The following is a 24,035-nucleotide window of genomic DNA, read 5'->3' on the forward strand; positions in this document are numbered from 1 at the left end:
GCCGAAGTCACACAGCGAGTTGCTGGTGCAGCCTGGAGGTTCGGTCCTTCCTTTGTAGCCCTCAGGGCCCCGGGTGCCTCCTCCGACGTGCAGCATCTGATGAGGATCCGAGGTAGGCCAGCGGCGGCGGGAAGTTGCTGTCTCCGTCCAGTCGCCGCGGGACAGCCCCGAGGCCGGCGGTTAGGAGGAATGGGGTCCGCCCGGGATCGGGCGGGAGAAGCGCGGCGGGAATGAGGAGTTTGGGTCTCGGCGGCCGCCGTAGGGGCGGCGTTCTGGTCCCCATGGCAACAGCAAGACGCAGCAGAAGGCTTCTGGGCGCTGCTGGTGCAACCGCCGATGGACCCAGCGCGGCGCGGGATCCGTGGACTGCCCGCGGCCCCGATGGTGCAGGTGATGGGGCTGCGGGGTCGGAGGCGGCCCCGGGTGTGGGGACAACGGATGGTGCGGCCCGGGTCGGGCTGGGGCCTGCGAGGAAGGCTCCGCCCTCGAATCCCCAGGCCCCCGGACTCCCATTGTCTGTACCAAAGGGCGTCGCTGGGACTCGGTTTCCCCAAACGGGAAGTGGGAAGAAGAGAGTGGGCACCCCATTCTAACTCCCTCTCAGCCCCTGAGGCCCAGGACCCTTTCTCTTCTCTCCTCTGCAGCTCCCGGACTGCCTGGCGCCGCCCTGCTCCGTGGACGTGAGTCCAGGCCCCTTCCCCTCTCTGGCGCGTCCTCTCAACGCCCTCCAGTCACTCTGAGCTTGCCTGCCTTCGAGCCCGGACTGGGCAGGGGGCTTCTTACCCAACATAGACCTTTCCAGCTAAGGGCAAGAGCTGTGAGAAAATGCCATGGATGGATTTCCCACGGGGGGCACATTTCCGGTATTCCCGGCAAGATGAAGAGTTTAGCGAGTAATCCAGGAGAAAAGGCACTTCAGGCAGAGGAAGCAGCGGGGACAGAGATCTTGGGGTGAGACAGAGGGTGGGGCATTTGGGGAACTGGTAGGACTGCAGTAAGGCTGGAGTGTAGAGGGGGCGGGAGGAAGAGGTAGGCGGGGCTGGATTGGGGGTTTGTCACTGAGTCATTGGGAGCCATTGATGGATGGTAAGGAAGGGAGAGATACACAGGCAGAGCTGGTGTGGAAAGAGGTTGGTTGGAAAACAGTTAGGGACTGGGAATGTGGGCTGAGGGATGGCAATGTGGTGGAGTCAGAGGCAAGAGACCTGTTTGCAGAGGCATTCAGAAAGGAAGATCAACAAGTCTCAGAAGACTCTAGCATGACCAACAAGTACTTGATGGTCATGAAATTGGGATGACTGGAAAAAAGGCAGGTTTGGGGGACAAGATAGTGAGTCAGGGTGTAGTCCTATTGACTCCCCACCTTCTGGTGGTTGTTCCTCCCCCCAGCGACCTCTGTGTCCCTCCTGGTATTCCTGTGTTCCTGCAGTCCCTCTCCACCTCCCTGTCACCCCTTCCTCCTGTGCTCATCCAGGCCTTCTCCAGCCAGTGGAATCCAGCCCCGGTTCCTGTCAGCAGCCCTTCCCTGCTGCTCCCCATCCCTGCCATCGTCTTCATTGCTGTGGCCATCTATTTGTTGCTGCTGGGCCTAGTGCTGCTGACTAGGCACTGCCTGCTGGTGAGAGGGCTGTCGGGGAAAAAGGGTGGGCTCTGGGGAAGAGGCACCCAGTCGGTCTGTTCCCTCATCTGCAGGCTCTTACCCTGAGACACCTTTGCCATTTAGTCTCCACATCTATTCCTTTTGAGGGACCAGAGGGTCCCCTCCTCTCCTGCCCCAGCTGAACCATCTCCTGCCCATCTCCTAAAAGCTGAGTCTTGGCCACCTCTACCTGCTGCCTTGCCCAAGTCATCCTGAGCTTTGCCATCTCCTAGGCCCAGGGCCGCTGCACAGACTGCAGCTCCCCCTGCAGGAAGCAAGGTGCCTCGGGGCCACAAGATTGTTGCTGGACATGTGCAGAAGCCTGTGACTTCCCTCTGCCTAGCCCAGGCCACTACCTGGATGCTTGCTGCCCCCAGCCCACTGAAGCTGTGAGTACTATTCCTATCCCCTGCCCCTCTGAGCCCTGATCTAGGTACGATCTGTGCATTCATTGCTTTGTTCAGCAACATTGATTACTGAGCACCTACTCTAGGCCAGGCACAGTTCCAGGTACTGAGTCATGTGGAGACAGCCAAAAACAACATATCAGATAATTTCTGGCGATAAAAGAAAATAGGGTGCCAGATGGAGAAAGGTGATGTGTATAACATGTATGGCACATAATCAGCACTTCTGAGAATGGTAGTTAAGAGAAAAAACAGCTTCTGTCCTTTGAGTGAGTACTGTGTTCCAGATAGAATGCCACTTTATTGACATTATTATTTCTCCCAACAACCCTGAGAGCTGGGGTTTTTTTTTTTTTTTTTTTAAAGATGACCGGTAAGGGGATCTTAACCCTTGACATGGTGTTGTCAGCCCCACGCTTTCCCAAGTGAGCAAACCGGCAATCCCTATATAGGGATCCGAACCTGCGGCCTTGGTGTTATCAGCACCGGACTCTCCCGAGTGAGCCATGGGCCAGCCCGAGCTGGGTATTTTTTTAAAACTATATATTTTTTCTTTTTTCTTTTGGTGGCCAGCTGGTACAAGGATATATTTTTTTCTGATTACAAAAAGTATTGTTTACAAAAGTATGCACATAGCAATAGATGGAAAGAAACATAAATCACTTTTTAAACCAGCTCTCTAACCCAAAGTTGCTACATTTTGTGTATGTCCCTTGTATACTAACATACAGTACTGTCACTGCTGTATTTTACTATTATTTGGCAAAAATGGGATCATACCACTTCGACTATTTCATCACAACTGCTTTTTAGCTTGACATCACACCTTGGCTATCTATTCATGCCTGTACCTGTAGATAGGTAAGTATCATTACCCTCCTTTTGCAGGGGAGTAACTGGCTTAGGAAGGTTGAGTCACTTCTCCAGGGTTACATGGGAGAGCCTTGCTCAGCAAATTACTCCACAAGCGTTAGTTGAAACAGAATCCTCAGGAGAGAAGCCTGGCTCGCAGAAGACAGGCCATTTTTGCATTTCTGGGTTTAAAGATGTTAAATGTAATCGACCACCATTCTAGGCCATGATTATTTTGGGCTCAGAGATTTAGACAGCAAAGCTCCTGCCTGCCCTTGGAGCAGTGACCTTCCCCAGGAGGGAAGAGGAGAATAAAAGACCAAGCCCCAGCAAATTCATGTCTTGTGCTGACTATGATTGGTGCAAATCCTTGGCAGATGTTTTGAGTTTCAAAATAAACATGGGGCAAGGAGCTCTCCTGCTTCAAATAATCCGCTTCTGGTTTCCCAGGGGTAGCCAGGAGAGAGGTTCCAGGTGTTGGGGCAGAGGGGTAGAGGGGCAAAGGGGAAACAAGAGGAGATCTTGGGTTCTAAAAACTGCTGTTTTGTGGGAGAGCCTCAGTTACAAAATGGTTTCCAGCCTCCTGTCCTGGGCATGCCATACCCTTCCTCTTCTGTGCACACAAAATGGTTAGGGATTCATCTTCTCCTTGGGAGAGAAGATGGGGTGAGGTGCACTGTAAGAGGGACTGGGTTTTCCCGCCTTCCCCTCCTGGGCTGTAGGAACTTCCAAACCTGGAGACTTCAGGACGTGATTCTCTCTGGCTCCTGCTAGAGCCTGGAAGGGATCTAGAGTGGCAGAGGGCCAGGCAGGGTCATTCTGTCCTTGAGCTGTCTTGGCACAAAGTACATTTAAATCTCTTTGTTCTTCAGTTTCCTTATAGAAACAATAACAACCATGAAGGTTACAAAGCTCTTGCTCATTTTATAGTTGTAGGCACTGAGGCTTACAGAGGCTTGAGTGACTTGCCTGAGGTTATACAGCTTGGCCAGCCAGAACACACACCCAGGTTTCTCTTCCTTTCAGGGGGAGAAACCTGCCTGCTTTGCTTCTTTCACAGGCATACTGAGAGGATCTCATTCATTTGCTCATTCATTCACTCACCAAAGATTTATGGAGTTACTACTATTGAGGCACTGCTGAGCCCTGGGGGCTCAGCAGAAACAAAACAGACAAGGTCACGGTCCTCCCAGGGCTTACATGCTGGTGGTAAACAGAAAGACATAGGCAGTAACAGTGGAGTATGAGAGCTGATGTGCTAAAGTGCAGTGGTTGGTTCTCAGCCCTGTGTGTGATCAGAAGCAGGTATGGGACTTAAAAGGAAAGCTGGGCCTCCAGGTAGTCTGGGATGAGACTGTAGTTTGTGAATTTTTAGCAAGTTCTCACATGATTCCGATGGAAACCAGGGTTAAGAACTACTGATAAGGAGAAATAGAGCTGTGATGTCAACAACAGCTCTCTTTCACTGAGCGCTCACTATGTACCATGCATTGTGCTTAGTTCTTTCCCCTGATTCTCCATAAGGATGCCACAAAGTTGGTGTGAGGAAACTGAGGCTCAAAACATATATTAACCAAGCTGAGATTCAAATCCAGGCCTTACTGACTCTAGGGTCTGTGCTCTAACCAGTAACAATGATGGCTGGACCTCACAAAGTCAAAAAGAAAAAAATCAAAGTGAAAAAGTCTCCCAAGAGCTGAGAGAAACACAAGGGTTAACAGTCTTGTGGAGTCCTTTTTTAATGTACTTAAACAGCAGATTCTTTCCAGAAGCCACATGGCTGCTTGTGAGAGTGGAGAAATCCATTAGCCAGTTATTAATGACTAGATCTGAACCCTTCCAGTGGACAGAGCCAAGAAATGCATTTAATACCTTCTTTTTTGAGGTAAGAGCAGTGGAGCCTTTTTCAGCCACCAGTTCTGTGCACAGAATGATGGTGTGGTCCTCCAGAAGCCCACAGAGCCTATGTCATCCCCAGATTGGGACTCCCTAGAGACGCCCTAAACCGCACCCTTACCAAACACAAGCAAACCACTTCTCTCTCTCCTTCTCTCCCTTCTACCCTGACACTTCTAGTTTCCTCCCCAAGAGGCAGTTCTGTTGGCAGTAGCACAGCCCAATTCAGATCCCTCTCCCTGTAGGTGGCTGCTCCCCTCCCCTCACTGGAGACCCTAGTGATATCTGATCTCACCAGTCATCTGACACTGCACCCCAAAACCTCAGCTGTTGAAAAGGTCATTCCCCTATTCCTGGCTTGGCTTGGTTTCTGATTGAGCTGTGCAACTGTGACACTAGTTCTGCCTCTGGCCTCAAGGAGCCAATCTTCTGTCACACAGCCATCTGGGTGTGTCCCACTCCAGCCACTTGGCCTGTCTCCAGTCCATGCCTGAGGCAGTTGCAGGTCATCCCTTCCAGGGCAGGGGGGCAGTGGGTTGGAGGGAGCCAGTTCTCCCTTCCTGTGCCTAAGGACATGCTGTTCCTATTCCCCAAGAGACAGACCTTCTGTTTCCCCGGGAGCTGAGAAGCCCTCTTTTTTCCTTGCCGAAAGAGGAAAAAACAGAGGCTTAGATTCATCCATTCATTCAACATTCCTCTATATCTCAGACACCTGCTGAGGGTGAATCCCTGCACTAACTCAGTGGAGAACACGAGATGAACTGTACCTGCCCTTGCAGGCTCAGGATGAAGCTGATGTTCCTAGCCCTGGGAGGCAGGGACTCCAGGGGAATCACAGGACTGGAGCAAGCAGACCCTGCTCCCTCTCAGCTCCATTCCCTAGTCGTATTCCTTTGGGCAAGTCACTCCCCTCTAAGCCTCTATTTCCCCTTTTGTAAAGAGGCCCACTGCTCAGGGTTCTGATAATGAAAAGAGAAATAACTCTTTTTAGAACATTAACTGGCCAGCCTCCAAAAAAAAATTTTTTTTTAAAAAAATATAGAAATTGCCATTTTCAAGGAAAACTGGATTTTTTAAAATCATTCATGAATGTAGTCTGTGCCTTGCACAGAGAGTAGGTGCTCAAAAATGATTCACAAGATCCTACAGTTTGGTCTCATGCCAAGGAAGAAGTCCATAAAACCCACAAGTTATTTTCATGATGGACAGAAAGATGTGTGTGTGCTTTCTGTTATTGACTCTCAACTGCACAAGGCCATGAGGATGTGGCAGGACTATCTCTGAGCTGGACACTGGGACACCCAAATTCTAGCATGGGACCCAGGGCCAGTTGCTCTCTGGTCCTCAGTCTGCTCACCCATAAACTGGGAAGACAGAGAGAACCCCTACTAGTTCCTTCCAGCTCCTGCACTCTGCTGTTTGGGACATTGCTTCATGGCTGATTTCTCAACAGCACAGAGAATTGCTTTGTTCCACAAAGCAGTGGATGGTAGCCTCTGCTCCACTGGGCCAGTGAGACTTCCCAGGCCTCTTTGTTCCCTTCGCCTCTCAGAGGGAAACAGACAGAGGCTGTGGTCCCACCGTCCGCATCCCTCTCTCCTCTCCCTCAGGGCTGGGCCCCACAGTGCCCTCGCTGCTGCCCACTCTGTGACTGTGCCTGTGCGTGCCAACTTCCCGACTGCCAGAGCCTCAACTGTCTCTGCTTTGAGATCAAGCTCCGATGAGGACCCAGGATCTATGCCCTTTGGGGAGCAGCCAGCCCCAGGGCCCACATGCCCTCCTCCCTAAGGGGCCTCCAGACACCTTTCTTCAGGCCACTGGAAGCACCAATGGCCTGCTCAGCTTGCTGTGGAGGGCCTGGCTCCCTGCAGGGCTGAACTCAGAGAGCCAGCAGGACTGCAGCCCCTTTGTAGGGCCAGAAGAGAGAGGAGCTAGTGTGCCCGCAGGTGCCCGTGCCCCCTCTTCCCCTCCCCATTAAACTATTATATGTAACTATTATATATATATTATATATAAACACCGCTCACCATAGACAGCATTACAGGAGGAACTTGGGCCTTGAGTACAGGATATAGGGCTGCCCCAACCCTACCCCCGTGCATGGACTTGGGGTTATTTTAGGAGATGAGTATAGTGCCTACATCTGCTCTCCCTCTTAAAAAATGGGCTCCAAGGGCCGGCCCGTGGCTCACTTGGGAAAATGTGGTGCTGATAACACCAAGGCCACGGGTTCGAATTCCTATATAGGGATGGCCGGTTAGCTCACTTGGGAGAGCGTGGTGCTGACAACACCAAGTCAAGGGTTAAGATCCCCTTAAGGGTCATCTTTAAAAAAAAAAAAAAAAAAGGGCTCCAGAGAATGGTAGTAGCCAATATCAAGGCCCCCAGTCAGGGGAGGAGGGAATCAGAGAGGGAGCCAGTGGGAAGGAGGCAGGGAGGGCCGCGGGATCCTCTACCCCTTTCCCTCCCCACAGATCCCTGTCCAAAGATTTCTCTGACATCCAAGGACCTCAATCTGGATTTCCAAGGAAGGAATTTCCTCTGAAGTACCGGTGAGTGGGTGGGGGGCTCCCCTCCCCCACAGTAGGGCAGACCCTAGACTTCCCTTTTCCTACATGCTGGGCCCCACGCTGGCATGAATGTCATGGGCTTCAGGTTTCCCTAAATATAGGTCTCTGCCGGGGGATCCATGGCGGGGAAAGGGCAGGGGTCACCGGAGAAGATCGGGGACATCTGTGCGGGGGAGGGCAGGAGCTGCCTTATAACCCAGCCCGGGTACGCCTGGCTCACTCGCTGCTACCAGGCTTTGCCGGCTCCTTCAGTCTCGCCGCAGGTGGGCCGCTAGCAGGGTGGGGTTGGGCCAAAGGGGTCGGGATAAGGGGGGTGGGGGGGCTCGGGAAGTATCTGGGAGGAAGATCAGCTCAGGGACAGATTTTATTTTGGAGAAGAAAGTCAGGTCCAAAGAAGACGTATCGCAGGCTCCGTGGCCCTGCATCCTCGACACTCGCTTGGGTCGAGCCGTGGCCAATTTCCGAGTAAACTGGTTTCGGTGGCGGCCGGGGACTACGGACCTGTCTGCACCGGCCCCGAGAGAGATCGCACGCGCGTGCTAGGCTGGCTTCCCGGCCCGGGAGTCGGGCCCGCGCGGATGAGGGCAAGGCCTCGCCTCCGCTCCCTGCCAGCCCCGGCCGTCCCCTTGTTCTTCGTGTCCGTCGGCTCTGCGCCCTGCGCAGTGCAGCCCGCGGGTGAGGCAGGCAAACGCCCGGCCTCTCGACGGTTACAGCGTGACACACGCTGCAGCCACGCAGGCCGGAAGCTGGGGCTGCCACGAGCCGCCCGGCTGTGCCTAGGAGGGGAAGCCGCGCCTTCATCCTTTCAGAGTCTGCCACCCGCTTTCCCCATCTCCCATCCCCGTCTCCTTCGGTGCCAACATTCCGGCTGAGTCACAGCACCCCAGAGCGCGCCAGGCGGGGGAAAAAGCGAGAAGGGAGGTAGGGCCCTGGCGACCCGCGGGATGTGGCCCAAGTCACGTCCGAGGGGGGAGGGGGAGAGATTAGGTTCTCGCCGCCCCGTCCTCTCCCGAGCGCCGCCTCCGGGCTTCGCCTCTCGGGGGCGGCCTCGTGCGCAGTTCCTCCCCTGCAATTGGACGCCGCTCACTCCCGGCAGAGGAAAAACTGGGCGGAGCGAGCAGCGGTGCCTTTAAAAAACTGGGCACCGCCTCCCACGCCCCGCGCCGCCCCCTCGGGAGCTGAATAGCCTACGTCCCTACCCAAACGCGCCGCAGAGCCGGGTGCTGCTGACGGCCGCTGCGTTCGCTCGTCCTGTCCGCTCGCCGGCCCGCCGCGCCCCGCAAGCCCGCCCCTCTCCCGGGCCAGGTGAGCGACCCTGGCCACGTGCGACGGCCTGGGACCCTGGGGAAGGATCTTGGGGGCCGTGGCGGGCCGGGCGTGGGCGGGGAGCCTCCAGCCCTACCCGTCCCAGCGTCTCCCCACCGCCTCACGCACATGCTCCCAGCTGCGGCCTGAGCTCCCTGGGTTTGCTGCGCAATGCTGCGGCTCCGCGCGCTGAGTCACTGCGGGGAGGAAGCAGGACAGGACGGAGGGCCGCTCCTCCCCTTTTCTTGCGGGGACCTCTGATGCAAAGGATCAGGGCCCCTTTGCTTCGGCAGGGATCCCAAGAGGCAGCGAGGGGTGGGGGTCAGCTCATATTGCCTCAGGGTTCCTCAAGCAGGGGAGGGGGGTTGGTTCCTGCCCTGGGAGACAGGGCGCCCCTGGAGAGGAGGGGAAACCCCTTGGCAGCGCTTGATGCCCATTAACACTTTCCCTGTCTTTCCTTATCGGGTGACCTTGACTCTGAGCCTGGAATAGCTGCAGCCGTGTGAACGGACAGGAGCAGTTTTCAGGGGAAGGGGTGGGGCGCTTGCCTCTCCTCCGCGTTCTTTCGCTGTATGAGCAGTGAGAATGGCAAACCGTGCCCCGTTTCTCTGCCCTTTCCTGGGCTTCTGAGGGTCCCCTTAGCTTTTTCCTAACATCCTCTTCCTAACATCCTCCCCCCACCTTAGAGGGAGAAGCCTGACCTTGGGATGTCCTTGAAACATTGGAGCCTGGGCAGCCCTGGAATCTTGGGTGGATTGGAAGGAACACCCCAGTAGCAGTCAGAAGATCTGGGTTCTAATCTCAGATCTGTGCCCTGGGTTGCTGTGTGGCTTGAAGAACAGACCTTACCCTTCTCTGGGCCCTTTCCAATGTGGGTACTGGGCCCTCTTCACAACCTTTACCTCCTAAAATACTTCGGTTCAGTTTTGTTTCTAGGCAAGGTGACCCCATGGCAAGTTGCGAGCCAGAAGGGTCCAGCTTCAACATGACCCACCTGTCCTTGGCTATGGCCTTTTCCTTTTCCCCAGTTGCCAGTGTGCAACACCACCCTCAGCTGGGCAACACCCAGCAACAAAGAAAGAGAGTTAGGAAAGGTACAGGAGGCAGGCCTAGTATAGGGAAGTCGGGGCAGGGGGAGCTGGGCACGCGAAGTGCCCCAGGACTGCCGGATGTGGGGCAGGGGAGGTAGGGAACATTGGTCCCTACCTCTAGGCGAGGGGCCCTGCTCACTAGAAGACCAGGAGAAAGCCCAGCTAACTGGTCCTCCTCCATGTCTCCTCTCCCCAGGAACTTGCTACCACCAGCACCATGCCCTACCCGTATCCAGCACTGACCCCGGAGCAGAAGAAGGAGCTGTCCGACATTGCTCACCGCATCGTGGCTCCGGGCAAGGGCATCCTGGCTGCAGATGAGTCCACCGGTGTGTGCAGGAGACAGAGTGGGAGGAGGGCCCAGGGATGGGAGTGGCAGGCACATCCCCATATTCCATTGTGACGCTCCTCTCCAGGAAGCATTGCCAAGCGGTTGCAGTCCATTGGCACCGAGAACACCGAGGAGAACCGGCGCTTCTACCGCCAGCTGCTGCTGACCGCTGACGACCGCGTGAATCCCTGCATTGGGGGTGTCATTCTCTTCCATGAGACTCTCTACCAGAAGGCGGATAATGGGCATCCCTTCCCCCAAGTTATCAAGTCCAAGGGCGGTGTTGTGGGCATCAAGGTGAGAGGGCAGGGCCTCAGGATGGGAGATTTGAGATGAATCTGGCAGAAAGAAATCTAGATTAATGAGGCGGGGGATGAACACTGGGCTGGGAGCCTACAGACTGGGTGGAGTCTGCCCCAGACTGATGGTACCTATTGGCATTTTAAAAATTTTGTTTTTGCAGCTGGCTGGTATGGGGATCTGAACCCTTAAACCTTAGTGTTACAAGGCTGTGCTCTAACCAACTGTGCTAACTGGCCAGCCCCTCTATTGGCATTTTTAATCCTTACAATTCTAAAAGCAAGATGTCATCCCCGTTTTACAGATGAAAAATAAGCTCAGGGAAGTGAAGTGTTCCGCCCACAGAGTTAGTAAGAGGTAGAGCCCAGGTCTCTCAACACCCAATTCAGTTAGCATTTGTTGTTAAATAATATCCCAGTGTCTCCTGTCTGCACTGGATACTGTAACTAAGTGAAAATATTTGCAACCCCTAAGATGATGCTTGAGAGATTGGGTAAAGGTGAGGAAAACAGGCTAGAGAGGAGGAATCTCCCATCCTATGTTGTTGCCTCTGCCCCAACAGGTAGACAAGGGCGTGGTCCCCCTGGCAGGAACAAATGGCGAGACTACCACCCAAGGTGAGAACTGTTTGGAAGTGAGGGGAGCCACATGCTCCTGTCCCTGCCATGCTCTAACTCCCCGTCTCCTCTTCAGGGCTGGATGGGCTGTCTGAACGCTGTGCGCAGTACAAGAAGGACGGAGCTGACTTCGCCAAGTGGCGTTGTGTGCTGAAGATTGGGGAACACACCCCCTCAGCCCTAGCCATCATGGAAAATGCCAACGTTCTGGCCCGTTATGCCAGCATCTGCCAGCAGGTGGGCCTGCAGGCCCCCAAGAGGGCACCTCTCAGCTCCTTTGGTTCCAGTATAAGCTAGCTTGTCACCATCTGCCAGGATACCTACCTCCCCCAAGGCAACTGTTCCTCATACCCACGAAGCATCAGGCTCAGCTTGTGGAAGGCACTCAAGGGCTGTGCAAGGCAGAGGGGCAGAATAGGGCTGGTGTGGGTGGGTCTGAGGAGGTGCCTGGCCTGTAATCCACCAAGGACTTGGGAGGCCATGGCTCTCTGTTGTCACTGAGACAAGATCTTGGCCAGCGGCTGTGTAGAGCTGTAGGTGGGGCTTTGAGTTAGGAGGCTTAATGGCTACCCTGTGCCTCACCCCATAGAATGGCATTGTGCCCATCGTGGAGCCTGAGATCCTCCCTGATGGGGACCATGACTTGAAGCGCTGTCAGTATGTAACCGAGAAGGTAGGTGGCCTGTCCACCTGGCCAGTGTGGTGGGCTGGGCAGCTGGGCCAGTGGCCCTGGGGCTAAAACCCTGTCCTCTACCCCACTCCTCTTTGGTCCTGTCCACTCTAGGTGCTGGCAGCTGTCTACAAGGCTTTAAGTGACCACCATATCTACCTGGAAGGCACCTTGCTGAAGCCCAATATGGTAACTCCAGGCCATGCCTGCACCCAGAAGTATTCTCCAGAGGAGATTGCCATGGCAACTGTCACAGCACTGCGCCGCACAGTGCCTCCCGCTGTCACTGGTGAGGCACACACCCTCATCTTGGCCCGTGGGGAGGTAGATGAACTGTACCCACAGCCCTTATGCCCATTGGTCTGTAGCAGGGCAGCTTCTAAGGCTCCTACCAGTCCCCTGGGTCTCTGACCACAACCTCCTTATCTTGCCCCTTGCTCTACAGGGATCACCTTCCTGTCAGGAGGCCAAAGCGAGGAGGAGGCATCCATCAACCTCAACGCCATCAACAAGTGCCCCCTGCTGAAGCCATGGGCCCTGACCTTCTCCTATGGCCGAGCCCTGCAGGCCTCTGCCCTGAAAGCCTGGGGTGGGAAGAAGGAGAACCTGAAGGCCGCCCAGGAGGAGTATATCAAGCGTGCCCTGGTAAGGACGGGGTTGAAGGTGGGCAGGGTGCCTGGGTGGATGGGACTCTGAGGAGAGCCCGTCTCACTCTGGCTCCTCTCCCCTCTTAGGCCAACAGCCTCGCCTGTCAAGGGAAGTACACCCCAAGTGGTCAGGCTGGGGCTGCAGCCAGCGAGTCCCTCTTCGTCTCTAACCACGCCTACTAAGCGGAGGTGTTCTAAGGCTGCCTCCCAACACTCCAGGCCCCCACCCCCTCCCACACTCACTCCTGAAGAGGGGGCCTCGTCTGGGGCTCCAGGCTGTCTTTCCCATTGCTCTTGGCCTCCCTTGTGACAGTGGTGTGCGGTATTGTCTGCGTATGCTAACACTATCACCCTTTCCAGCCCACTGCCAATAAACAACTGTTTAAGGGGGAATCTGCTGTCAGTGTCTTGTGGTGTCAAGGATGGGGAAGGGTCTGGGGAGGGGGCAGAGCCCAGGAGAAGGAAGAGCCCTTGTTTTGTGCTCTTCATTCCTGGGCAGGAAACAGGTGAAAGGTGAAAAGACCTTCCTGCTCTGTTTTATACTTGCACAGGGCTTTGAGAAAGGCAGAGAGCTTGTGCAATTTACTTCTAGCCACTACATACAGGCTCCGCCCCTTCAACTAGCAACATCTGATAGGGCTTGTGGTTGGGGAGTGCGGGTGTAAACTGCTCAAGTGTTAGGGGGCTGCAGCCTCAGCCTCACTTTTAGGCCCAGAACTCAAGAGTGTGGGAAGCCCCCATGACCAAAACAGCCACTGATAAGCTGACTTCTGAGTGCTACGGGCCAGGCAGCATTGTGATAGGTGTTCTGTACGAGTAGGTGCTGTTATTCCCAATTTGTGCTGAAGGCTGTCTTGCCCAGGATTGCAGTGTTTGTTGCTGGAAACAGGTTTACTAATGCACATCTCCTTAATCTACACTACTGAGCTTTCTATTTCCCCACCTTAACAGGAGATGGAATTAGAAATGCTTTGTTAATCTCTTTTGGGCTGTGATACCCCTTGAGGAACCTGGAATCCCCTCCAAGACCCCCCTCTGCAATGCAGATACACACAGAAGCTCAACTGTGCTGCTCAGGTTCCAAACTAAAAACTGAGCCTCTGTAGCTGCTGCATTCCATGAAGCCAGATTGAGGGCTCTGCACTTACCCCTAGGCCTCGCCTCAAACACTTCCCCAATCACTCAGACTGGAGTGTAGCAGTAACTTCATCAGGTCTTAACTGCTGCAGATCCTAGCTAGAACTAGGGAACTAGTTCTGCCACTTCCAAAATTTCCTGCAACCTCCTCATCCCCAGTCTTTCCTAGTATGAGCCCTTTCCTCTCTTGAGCTCACCTCTCAAGAAAAAAATCTTGACCTTTCTGATCTCCGTGGACCTACAGGATTCCTGCAGTGATCCTCAGAACTGACTGAGGATCTTCTAGAAGTTTGAAAACTTGGTCCTTACCTTCTCTCTGCACATTTGTATCTATTGCCTACATCCAAAACCAAACCCATCCCTAGTACCCTTCCAAACTTTGTCCTCTCTTCTCTGCCTAGCCTCATTCACCTCTCTGGGAAGCAAAATCTAAAGTAAAACAAGTAAGAATTGAGTGTCAGCAAAAGATAGCAAAAGGGGTTTTCCAAAAGAGAGCATCATGTGCAAAGCCTCAGAGATCGGAAAGGTTGAAGATCAATAGCTTCCTCTGGGCTGGCAGGTTATCTCAGTTGGTTGCAGCGTGGTGCTGATTACACCAAGTTCCAGGATTCCATTCCTGTACTGGCCAGCTGCTCCCCAGAAATAAAAAAAAGTATAAATAGCTTCTTCTGCCTGCAGCAAAAGAGACTAGGGAAGCAGAGGACTTCAAATGCCAGTTTGGGGAGTTTTGGACTTCTTAATTTTATGACAATTTGAGTTCCAGAAAGAGTAAGAGATAAAAGAAAACTAGAACTGAGAACACAGCTTTCCTGGGTTCTAATTTCAGCCTTGATTCAAATCCCAAATTATTAACTATGCAACCATGAACAAGTTATTTAACCTCTCTGAGCCAGTTATGTCCTCTTAAAAAAAGAATAAAACTTTCAGTCAACAGAAAGCAACTGAGGGGTGTCGAGGGGACCATTCTGGAATCGGGAAGTTCATGCCTGAGGCACAGGCGTGGTGTAGAAGGTTAGACTCTTTTTTGCCCCTTAACTGTGGAGTCCTCTGTGACATAGATTTCTATGGGGCCGTGAGGAGAGATCTGGCCTGGTATTCCTTCATCCTTTGAACAAGTATTTATGTATGCCCACTGTGCCAGACCTTACTCGAAGCGCTGGGGCTGCAAAGGTGAACAAGACAGTTTCATCACCCAAGGACGGTAGTGGGGGACGCGGACTAAAACGGGTCAACAAAGATGCGTAACATGAAGTTCCAAGGTCTAGCCCAGCTCAGCTTGTTTCCCTAACCGAAATGGGAGGAGGCTGGACTGGGCCTCCAACAGTCGTCACATCGCCAGTTAGACCAGCACCCCGCAATTCCCGTCAGCCCCGCCGCCCTCGACGCGAACGTTCCTCCAGGGGCGGGGCGGGGCGCGAAAGGGGCGGGGCGTATATGACGCCACGACCGGCGCGCACCGGAACTAGCCTCCCTCTGCTTCCGCGCGGGGCCGGAAGTAGAAGCGGCTGTGGCGGCGGCCCAAAGCGGAGGGAAGGAAGGAGGTAGCGACCCCGAGAGCCGGAGCCGGAGTCGCAGGAGCGGTAATAGTCTGAGACCCCTCTGGGCCACCGTCCTCAGCGCGGGCCGCGGGGTTCGACGGAAGTTAGCCGGGGCGAGGCCGGGGCCTTGGGACGCTGGGGGTCCCGGGGCCGATGTGAGGGGAGGTGGGGCGGGGCGGGGGGGCCCGGCCAGCCCCAGAATCGAGTTGCCACTCCCGCGTCCCGCATGGACACTCTGATCCGCGGGCTCATCTTCGATTTTCCCAGGAGACCCCTGTGCGGTGCGGAGGGGGCGGCGGCCCCAACTCTGACCCGCGCCGGGGGGTGGGGCCATGGCGGAGATCAGCGACCTGGACCGGCAGATCGAGCAGCTGCGGCGCTGCGAGCTCATCAAGGAGAGCGAAGTAAAGGCCCTGTGCGCTAAGGCCAGGTGAGCCCGGCGGGAAGGGAGGCCAAGCCGCCGCCCTGGGGTTCCGGCCTGGGACAAACCTAGCTGAGAACTTTGGGTTTGCCACATGCTGGAAGCCTTCCCAGAGAAGAGCAGAATAGGGCCGCTTCCCTCGAGGAACAGCAGACCCGGACGAAGTATTAGATGATATGTTTCCACTGGAGTAAAAGAGAGTTACGGAAAGTACTTAGGAAACTCAGGGAAACAAGCCCATCTGTCTGGGAGGAACAGAGAAGGCACCTTGGAGGAGCTGAAGTCTGGGACAAGACTTGAAGGTGGTAAAGAGAAGTGTCAGCAAGGACAAAGATTCAAGGCAAGAAAGCTAAGGACCCTGTGCTTTATGAAATTCTTCTAATTCCAACAAGACCCCTTAAGGGTAGGTGGTATTGTACCCATTTTACAGGTGAGAACTCTCATGTTCAAAGTTACTAGGAAGTAAGGAATGGAGTCTGAAGCCAGTTTTCTGTGTCCTGTCCCTTTGCAGGCCATAATGCAAGAAGGTGGAGTTGGATCACTCTCATGTTCAGTGCGGGAGCCTAAGAAATTGTAGTAAATAAGCCAGAGTAGAATTAAGTATGATGTGGAGGGAGGCCCAACTCAGAGTTCTACGGGAAGTAGAATGATGTAGTGGTTAAGGGTCTAGGTTTGGGAATTTGATGGCTCTAGGTTTGAATGTGAGCTCTGCCACTTACTATCTGTGTTGGTGATTTTGAGGTGTCTGAGACTCAGTTTTTTTATTTGCAAAGTGGAGATAATAGTATTTAATAAGATGGCTGTGAAGATTCAGTGAGTTGGTGCTGGAGATGAACTTAGCATAGTGTTTGGTACAATGTAAAAGCTCGACAGTCACCAGGTGTTATTGTTATTACCGTGTTGGAAGAGAGCAATGATAGTATGGGCTGAAACCTCAGAGGGCTTTCTCAGAGAAGTTGGGCTTTGAAGGATGAAGGTAATTTGGCTAGCTGATGGGGACAGGGCCAGTGAGGAAGGACATTTCATGCAGGATGAGGGTAGGAATGGAGGCCCTGAGATGTTTGGGCAACAGTGAGGGGACTAATTACCTGCTTCCTCGGGGGAACTGTTTGATTGTGGCTTCCAAGCTGGAGAATTGTGGAAAAAGAACCAGCAGAGTTACCCTATGTGTACTGAACAGTAGACCCACTATTAGCCTGGCCCTGTATTGGCAAAAAAACTTATATCCTTTTCCTCCCCTCAGCAATCCTGTGACGTTGGCATCATTTGCTCTGTTTTACAGAAGAAGCAGCCAAGACTACTAGAGGCTTAGTGACTTGACTGAGGTCACCCAGTGAGGATGTGGCAGAGCTGGGTTCTATTGCCATCAGGCTCTTTGCCTGGCTCTACCCCACACAGACAGACTGTCTGCTCCCAGACAGGGCCTGTATGGGTTGGATGAACAGGCTAGGCCCCCTTGTAAGTGACTGTCTGTGGCTCTTCTGTTTTGGCATCTCAAGGAAATCTCCCCGACCAGACCAGCCCTGTGGTATTTTTAGTTGTCTCCTCTCCCTCAGTCCTCATTGGCATTTTTAGGAACTTAAATTAATTGTTGCCTGATACTATTCCCCCCCCCCCCCCCCCCCGTAAGTCTTATCTCCCCCACAGGGCCTGGCTCAGTGTGGTGGTGATGATAGATAATGTTTGTGGGGTTTTTTTGTTTTTTTTTTTTTTTACAAAGATGACTGGTAAGGGGATCTTAACCCTTGGCTTGGTGTTGTCAGCACCATGCTCAGCCAGTGAGCGTACCGGCCATCCCTATATTGGATCCGAACCCGTGGCCTTGGTGTTATCAGCACCGCACTCTCCCGAGTGAGCCACGAGCCAGCCCGATAGATAATGTTTGGATAGCGTGCTGGAGTTTTCAGAATAACAGACAAGTTAGGGCCAGCCCATGGCTCGGGAGAGTGTGATGCTGATAACACCAAGGCCATGGGTTCGGATCCCTATATAGGGATGGCCGGTTAGCTCAATTCGGAGAGCGTGGTGCTGACAACACCAAGTCAAGGGTTAAGATCCCCTTACCGGTCATCTTTTAAATAAATAAATAACAGACAAGTTATGTATTCAGTCTTCATTGCTCCTGCAGCAGCCCTGTGGAATAGGCAGGACGGGGATGAGTATTTACCTCATGTCACAGAAGAGGAAACTGAGCCTCAGAGTAGATAATGTCTTGCCCAGCATCACACAGCTAAGTTGCTGGGGAAGTTGGTTTTGCATCCAGGTCTTTGACTGTGGTCCATGGTCACTGATAGCCAGGCAGAGACATTGAGATTTTGCTGTGGGAGAAGCAGCAGGGAGCTATGGAGGACTGAGGGATGGGAGGGTCCTGCCCAGTTGAAACTGAGATGGAGCTAAGAGGTACTATGCTGAATTGGCCAGGCTCAGTTGTCCCAGGCTCAGTCTGAAGGGATAACAATGCTAGCACCTTGCCATGGCGTCCTGGGGACCCACTAGAGACTCAGGCTGAGGCTGGTAGTGTCAAAAGCTTCAGCTTATGAGAGGGTACGTAGACTCAAATCAAACCCTTGGAACCACAGAGGCTTGCAGCATCTGACCTGAAATTGCTTCTATTAAAAATATTCATGGGCCGGCCCATGGCTCACTTGGGAGAGTGTGATGCTCACTTGGGAGAGTGTGATCCCCTATATAGGGATGGCCGGTTAGCTCACTTGGGAGAGCGTGGTGCTGACATCACCAAGTCAAGGGTTAAGATCCCCTTACTGGTCATCTTTATAAAAAAATAAAAATAAAAATAAAAATGTTCACGTATTAGAAGAGCCAAGCTTTTGAATCAGGTGGTCTTCAGTATGAATCTCTGCTTTGTCATCAATAAGCAGCATGGTCCTGGGCAGTGAGTTTTTGAAATCCTTATGAAGCTACAGTGAGATTCTGCATATTCAGGGACAGGACCTGACACACTGGGAGGCACTTACTGAAGTGTTGTCAGTTGCAGAAGTAAAGGTGAGCAATTAACAGTCACGTTAAGGCTGGTGATATTCTGCAAGTGACAGAGCTGGGGTTGGAACCCGCACCTTGTTTCCAGACTATACTGGAGCCACGCTGGCACTGAGATGAGGTTTTGCAGAGAGCAAGAGCCCTGTATGTTACCTTACCGAGTTTCAGATTTTGACTCAGGGTCTGTGGAAAGGGCTGGCATGAATTCTCAGGAATTGGGCTTCTGAGTTCCCATTCAGCCACTCTCTAGTTTGATGACCTTGATCCTACCACTTTTCTCTAAGCCTCGGTTTCTTTATCTGTCAGATGAGGATGAAAAACACCTCCTCCAGTCTATTGGAAAGGTCATTATAAGCAGTTGGTGTGGAAGGATGGTCGATACAAGGTGCAGTACAGGTGGGAGAGCCCAGCTGTTTTTGGCCTCTTGGACTGATCTTAGAAAGCTAAGGCAAGCCTCCCTGGTGCTGCCTTTTTCCCACAGAGCACCCTGAGGTACATAAGTGCATCCTCATGCCCTGAGTTCAGGGATCTCAGTCTAGTGGGAAGAGACTGGCAGAAGAGTGAAGACCGGAAAGGTGCTTGTGGCCCTCCCACATGAGAACAGCTTGATAAAAAGAGTCTGGAGCCTGACTGCCTTGGTTCCAACCCCACCCGTGTGACAGCGGCCAGGCCAGCAACCTCCTGTGCTTCCGTTTCTTCGTCTGTGCACTGGAGTTATCAGTACCTGCCTTTGAGGACGGTCGCTTGGTGGCCAGCATCACGTAGAGCTCTTAATACAGTCCTGGCATGTGATATGTGGGTTCACTGTTGCTACTATCAGTCAGGGGCAGAATTTGGAAATACATTGCTACTTAAATTGGGTGTAACTGACAACGTGATTTAATCACAATTGATCTTAGCCAAAAGGCCAAGAAGTGATTGATTTTATCTCACGCTCACTCAAGAAGAAGTGGCTGCACCACAAGGAGAAATAAAAAAATTAAGTTCTCACAGCCCCTAAATAAGTATTGGCAGTACAGTACCAGCACACCACTTTGAAGGTGCCTCTGATGGTTGGCTTGCCCAGAGCACCCACCTTGCCTTTGGACAGTTCAGGAGAAGGGTGTTAGGAGAGGTAGAGAGAGATGTAAGGGCTCAGCCAAGGGCACAGTCTCAGGGAGCGCTCTAAGGGAACAGAGGTCTCTGTGATGGAGAGGATAAGGAGACCTGTCTTCCAAGAGTGAGTGCTGGTTGTGTGAGAGGGAGCAGGAGTGGCGGATGTTGAGGCTGAGAAAGTCACAACCGACTTGGGAGGGTTTGAATGCTGAGATAGGAGCTTGGATTTGGTCCTGTTGTCCACAGAAGGGTGTTGAGTGGTAGAGGGCCACAGTCAGCCCATCCTGGGGAGACTGCACACTTTACTCCTGCCCCCTGGAGGTTCATAGACCACCTTGTGTCCTCCCCTAACCCCAAAAAGGTCAGGAATTGGGCTGGGCTGGCCTGCCTGTGGTGACCGTGGTTTTCTCCTGTCTCCAGAGAGATCTTGGTAGAGGAGAGCAACGTGCAGAGGGTGGACTCGCCAGTCACAGTGAGTACCTTTTGTCCCTGCAGAGCCTAGCTTGGTCTTTTAGGCACATGGCCATTCTCCTTAGTAAGTCCATCTCTCATTCCCAGGGACCTAGAAATAGAAAGCCCCATGTGTCTGTCCCCTCCCCGATCTTCAAGGGAGTCCTACTACAGGAAATGTGGGAAGGATCTTTTGATTTGTTGGGGGGATACTCTTGCCCAGAGTGGAAGCACTCTTAATTTGGTGAGTGATTCTACCCACATTTCTATGGCTCTGTATTAGTAACTTTATCCTGGGTGCCTTGAAGAGAGAAGGGAGAGAAGGGGCCAGGTGCTCCAGGAGCCACAGGTCTAGCTGGAAAGACCTAGTGCTAGCTCTTGCACATGCAGTAGTTGGCACTCAATGGAGCATGGTGAGTGATTCCAGACCAAGCTTACTTGGGGTGGGAGAGTATAATGTTGGCTCTGAGAAGGGCTGGCTGGTTACTCTGTTGGTTAGAGCATGGTGTTATAACACCAAGGTCAAGGGTTCGCATCCCCGTGCTGGCCAGCCACCAAAAAAAAGAACGTTGGCCCTGAGAAGTAGAGATGCAGCCAGGAGTGATGAGGCTCTGCTGGAGCAGTGTAGCCCTGAGAACCAAGGCTTTCCACCATGGGAGTGAGTTCCAACCCGCCTTCCTACTTCCCAGGTGTGCGGCGATATCCATGGACAGTTCTATGACCTCAAGGAGCTGTTCAGAGTGAGTGTGGGGCCAACACTGGAAATGTGAACTGGAGGATGACTGGAGGACCCCTTTAATTGAGGGTGGAAGCCTTTAATTTGGCGACTGAAGTGGGGGCAAGAGGCCTCTACTCAGAGGGGTCCTTTATGAAAGAAGGGCCCCAACTGGACAGGGGTGGATTTAGGACCAAGCACTTTTTCCCTCCCGCTAGGTGGGTGGCGATGTCCCTGAGACCAACTACCTCTTCATGGGGGACTTTGTGGACCGTGGTTTCTACAGTGTCGAAACCTTCCTCCTGCTACTGGCACTTAAGGTGGGAACCTTGACTTCTGGAGCCCAGGCCTGGGCCACCTTGGGCTTGGCCTGTCTGCATTCTTTCCACCCCATTCTCCTCCACCACCCCTGCTGGGAGCAGTGCTGCGGGACCAGCTGGTTCTGTTTAGCACGGGTGGCTAGAGATGGTTTCCTTGACTTAGGGAGGATGAGGCTAGCAGAGGCTGTGTCCTAGGGGAGGGAATCGAGGGTCACTACATTCAGAAAGTGACAAGTCATTGAGTACAACGGAATATAGTATCCATTGGTGGGAGATCGGGGGCCAAATGACAGAGGGCCTAGACATCTTGCTAAGGACTGGGCCTGTCTCTGGGAGGTGAGAGAGGAGCTGTTGGGTTTGTAGATGTTGGGCAGGGGTCAGGTCGCAGTCCTCAGAAGAGGGGCTGGGGTTGGGAAGTGGATGAGGCCACCTAATTCAGGCAACAGGTGAGCTGCGTCTGGGCGGGACAGTGGTTACGAGGATGGCGTGGGGCTGGCAGAGGTGAGGAGATTGCGGGGGATAGGTGGAGAGGTAGTGTTAGACTCCCGCCTGGCTGGGCGGTTCCCGCCAGGTTCGCTATCCTGACCGCATCACCCTGATCCGGGGCAACCACGAGAGCCGCCAGATCACCCAAGTCTACGGCTTCTATGATGAGTGCCTGCGCAAGTACGGCTCAGTAACTGTGTGGCGCTATTGCACTGAGATCTTCGACTACCTCAGCCTGTCAGCCATCATCGACGGCAAGGTAGGTTGGCCCCTGGGGCTTCATGTGGGTGAGGGGGGTGCAGGGGAGGCTCTGGGCCTCAGCCTCCGTCCCCTGCTCTCATGCTCGCCCCTGTAGATCTTCTGTGTGCACGGGGGCCTCTCCCCCTCCATCCAGACCCTGGACCAGATCCGGACTATTGACCGAAAGCAAGAGGTGCCTCACGATGGGCCCATGTGTGACCTACTGTGGTCCGACCCTGAAGGTGAGGCGGCAGGCAGGGGCGGTGGCCCTCCCCTTAGACTGATGAAAGCAAGTGCCCTGAAGGGACTGGCAGGCGGGGGTGTTCGGGGAAGAGCTGGCGCAGGGCCATCCTCACCAGCTTCCACCCTCCACCAGCCAGCTGGCTGGAACCCTCGAGGAGGAGCAGGGGGCATGGCTGGAGGGCATTCTGAGCTCAGATGGTGGGTTAGAGTGTGCATGTCATGGCTCAGGGCTGCTTAGGACAGAATCATTGGCTCCCTGGATGTGAAGGGGCTTCAGAACCTGACAGCAGCTTCTTCAGAGGTCAGACCCCCAGAATGGTAGCCCCTTGAGGACCCCTTGTTTTGTGGGGTTCCCGCTAGTATGAAGCAGAGTTGAGATTTAAAGCCACGGCTCCTGAGTACTCGTCCAGGGCGCCTGCTGTCACACACATACACTTGACCTCCATTCCATTGCTGCCACTCCCAGACTGCCCTGTTGTGGCACAGGGTGACCTTTCATCTCAGGTCAGTTGGACAGCCCTTGCTCACAGCTGTCACCATGGCGTGATTATTGTGAGCGTCTCCTTTCACTCATTAGCACCTGTTTAGACAGTAAGTTGCAGGTCACTGATTGTGAGGCAGTCTCAGCCATTGGGCATTCTCTCTCCTGTGGAGCTTCTCTGCTCCAATATTGCTATTCTGTCCCCTAGAACCCCCTGGAACATATCCAGGCCTCATGCTCTTGCCCCACAGGCCTCTGGTTAACTGGGGGAGGAGGACAGGATATTTACTTTCCAGGGGCAGTGGGCACCAGGGGAGCCTTGAGGATGTCCTTGCCCCATCCTTACCTTCTCCTCAGACACAACAGGCTGGGGCGTGAGCCCCCGTGGGGCCGGCTACTTATTTGGCAGTGATGTGGTGGCCCAGTTCAATGCAGCCAATGACATTGACATGATCTGCCGTGCCCACCAGCTGGTGATGGAAGGTTACAAGTGGCATTTCAATGAGACCGTGCTCACTGTGTGGTCGGCACCCAACTACTGCTACCGGTGAGCTGGCTGGGCCAAGTGGCCAGGGTGGGGTGAGGTACCTAGGCTGACCCATTGCTGACACTGCCGCCCCCACTTCCAGCTGTGGGAATGTGGCAGCCATCCTGGAGCTGGACGAGCATCTCCAGAAAGACTTCATCATCTTTGAGGCTGCTCCACAAGAGACCCGGGGCATCCCCTCCAAGAAGCCTGTGGCTGACTACTTCCTGTGACCCTCAGTCCTGGTCCCCGCCACCCCCTCTGGCCCTTGGACCACTGTGACTCTGCCCTCTTCCCCAGATGGAGGCTGGGCGTGGAGGGGCTGTCCCTGGCTCTGCTCTCCCCCTACCTAGAGGGCACATTGAGGGTGAGGACTTTCTCTGAAGAGACTTGGAGCCCTTAGCTCCATGCTCCTCCTCTTTCTCCCCATTTGAACCATGAAGTTTCCAGTAATTTTTTGTTTTTGTTTTTCTTTTTTTTTTTTAGATAAAAATTTTGAGAAAAAAAAAAATTCTAATAAAAGAAGGAAAACAGTCTTTGGGTTTGTGTCAGACTTGGTTGGGGCTGAGCAGGGATGCTGGCCTGGGACCTTGTGGGGACATCAGGGCCTCGACTGCTTCAGCCCTAATCCTATTGGGGCCAGTCAACTTGCCCAGAGCCTCCAGGTCCTCATCCAGTGACAGGTCCCTGAAGGCTTCCTCAGTCCGGTGGAGGATGGAGTTCTCATAGGCATTATTTAATTCTCAGCACAACTAGTGCTATGAGGTTTAGATCCCCCATTCTTCTGAAGAGGAAGCAGGCACAGAGCCGGTCACTTTATGTGCATCAGGTCAAGCAGCCAGAAACCAGCAGGTCGAGATCCAGGCCTAAGTTTCCCAGGCATCACTTGCTCATCCGGCCCCGCCCAGGGCCAAATACCATCAGCCCCAAGTTTCCTGAGCACTGATGTCTTTTGAGTTTTATTAACAAAAATACTTTGGTCCTGAGAACAAACTGGTGTGGCCTGCACCAGTGGTGAGGGGGGCAGAACTCGCCCGGCCCAAGGAGGAGGCACTCGAGGT

The 24,035-nt window shown here is 53.6% G+C and overlaps 3 protein-coding genes across 5 annotated transcripts; all 3 read left to right on the plus strand.

The window, feature by feature from the left end:
* The first annotated feature begins 877 nt into the window (after positions 1-877).
* LOC134381025 (uncharacterized) lies at positions 878-6,739 on the plus strand. Its single transcript, XM_063101114.1, has 4 exons — positions 878-951; positions 1,390-1,618; positions 1,873-2,028; positions 6,405-6,739. Exons 1-4 carry the CDS (start codon positions 878-880, stop codon positions 6,516-6,518), a joined length of 573 nt encoding a protein of 190 aa, XP_062957184.1. The 3' UTR covers positions 6,519-6,739.
* An 821-nt stretch (positions 6,740-7,560) lies between these two features.
* On the plus strand, positions 7,561-12,718 carry ALDOA (aldolase, fructose-bisphosphate A). Of its 2 annotated transcripts, none has more exons than XM_063099204.1 (9): positions 7,561-7,627; positions 9,957-10,089; positions 10,177-10,388; positions 10,954-11,008; positions 11,085-11,245; positions 11,598-11,681; positions 11,793-11,967; positions 12,124-12,323; positions 12,413-12,718. In XM_063099204.1, the coding sequence occupies exons 2-9, from the start codon at positions 9,978-9,980 to the stop codon at positions 12,506-12,508; spliced, it is 1,095 nt and encodes a 364-aa protein (XP_062955274.1). In that variant the 5' UTR covers positions 7,561-7,627; positions 9,957-9,977; the 3' UTR covers positions 12,509-12,718. The 2 variants fall into 2 exon arrangements, with proteins under 2 accessions (XP_062955274.1, XP_062955273.1); XM_063099203.1 differs by lacking the exon at positions 7,561-7,627 and adding an exon at positions 8,515-8,669.
* Positions 12,719-14,953: 2,235 nt separating this feature from the next.
* Positions 14,954-23,508, plus strand: PPP4C (protein phosphatase 4 catalytic subunit). Of its 2 annotated transcripts, XM_063099787.1 has the most exons (9): positions 14,954-15,042; positions 15,268-15,430; positions 19,934-19,985; positions 20,653-20,703; positions 20,897-20,998; positions 21,570-21,743; positions 21,840-21,966; positions 22,806-22,995; positions 23,078-23,508. In XM_063099787.1, the coding sequence occupies exons 2-9, from the start codon at positions 15,333-15,335 to the stop codon at positions 23,205-23,207; spliced, it is 924 nt and encodes a 307-aa protein (XP_062955857.1). In that variant the 5' UTR covers positions 14,954-15,042; positions 15,268-15,332; the 3' UTR covers positions 23,208-23,508. The 2 variants fall into 2 exon arrangements, with proteins under 2 accessions (XP_062955857.1, XP_062955858.1); XM_063099788.1 differs by lacking the exon at positions 20,653-20,703.
* The last annotated feature ends 527 nt before the right edge of the window (positions 23,509-24,035 follow it).

The sequence above is a fragment of the Cynocephalus volans genome, chromosome 6 (genome assembly GCF_027409185.1).
Source record: "Cynocephalus volans isolate mCynVol1 chromosome 6, mCynVol1.pri, whole genome shotgun sequence".
In the NCBI taxonomy this organism is placed as follows: Eukaryota; Metazoa; Chordata; class Mammalia; order Dermoptera; family Cynocephalidae; genus Cynocephalus; species Cynocephalus volans.

Coding starts and splice junctions, on each gene's coding strand:
- LOC134381025 (XM_063101114.1), top strand. CDS start 878: ATGAAGAGTTTAGCGAGTAATCCAGGAGAAAAGGCACTTCAGGCAGAG. Junction 952..1,389: donor GCGGGGACAGAGATCTTGGG/GTGAGACAGAGG, acceptor TCCTCCCCCCAG/CGACCTCTGTGTCCCTCCTG. Junction 1,619..1,872: donor TGACTAGGCACTGCCTGCTG/GTGAGAGGGCTG, acceptor GCCATCTCCTAG/GCCCAGGGCCGCTGCACAGA.
- ALDOA (XM_063099204.1), top strand. CDS start 9,978: ATGCCCTACCCGTATCCAGCACTGACCCCGGAGCAGAAGAAGGAGCTG. Junction 10,389..10,953: donor GCGGTGTTGTGGGCATCAAG/GTGAGAGGGCAG, acceptor CTGCCCCAACAG/GTAGACAAGGGCGTGGTCCC. Junction 11,968..12,123: donor AGTGCCTCCCGCTGTCACTG/GTGAGGCACACA, acceptor CTTGCTCTACAG/GGATCACCTTCCTGTCAGGA.
- PPP4C (XM_063099787.1), top strand. CDS start 15,333: ATGGCGGAGATCAGCGACCTGGACCGGCAGATCGAGCAGCTGCGGCGC. Junction 20,999..21,569: donor TCCTGCTACTGGCACTTAAG/GTGGGAACCTTG, acceptor GGTTCCCGCCAG/GTTCGCTATCCTGACCGCAT. Junction 22,996..23,077: donor GCACCCAACTACTGCTACCG/GTGAGCTGGCTG, acceptor CCCCACTTCCAG/CTGTGGGAATGTGGCAGCCA.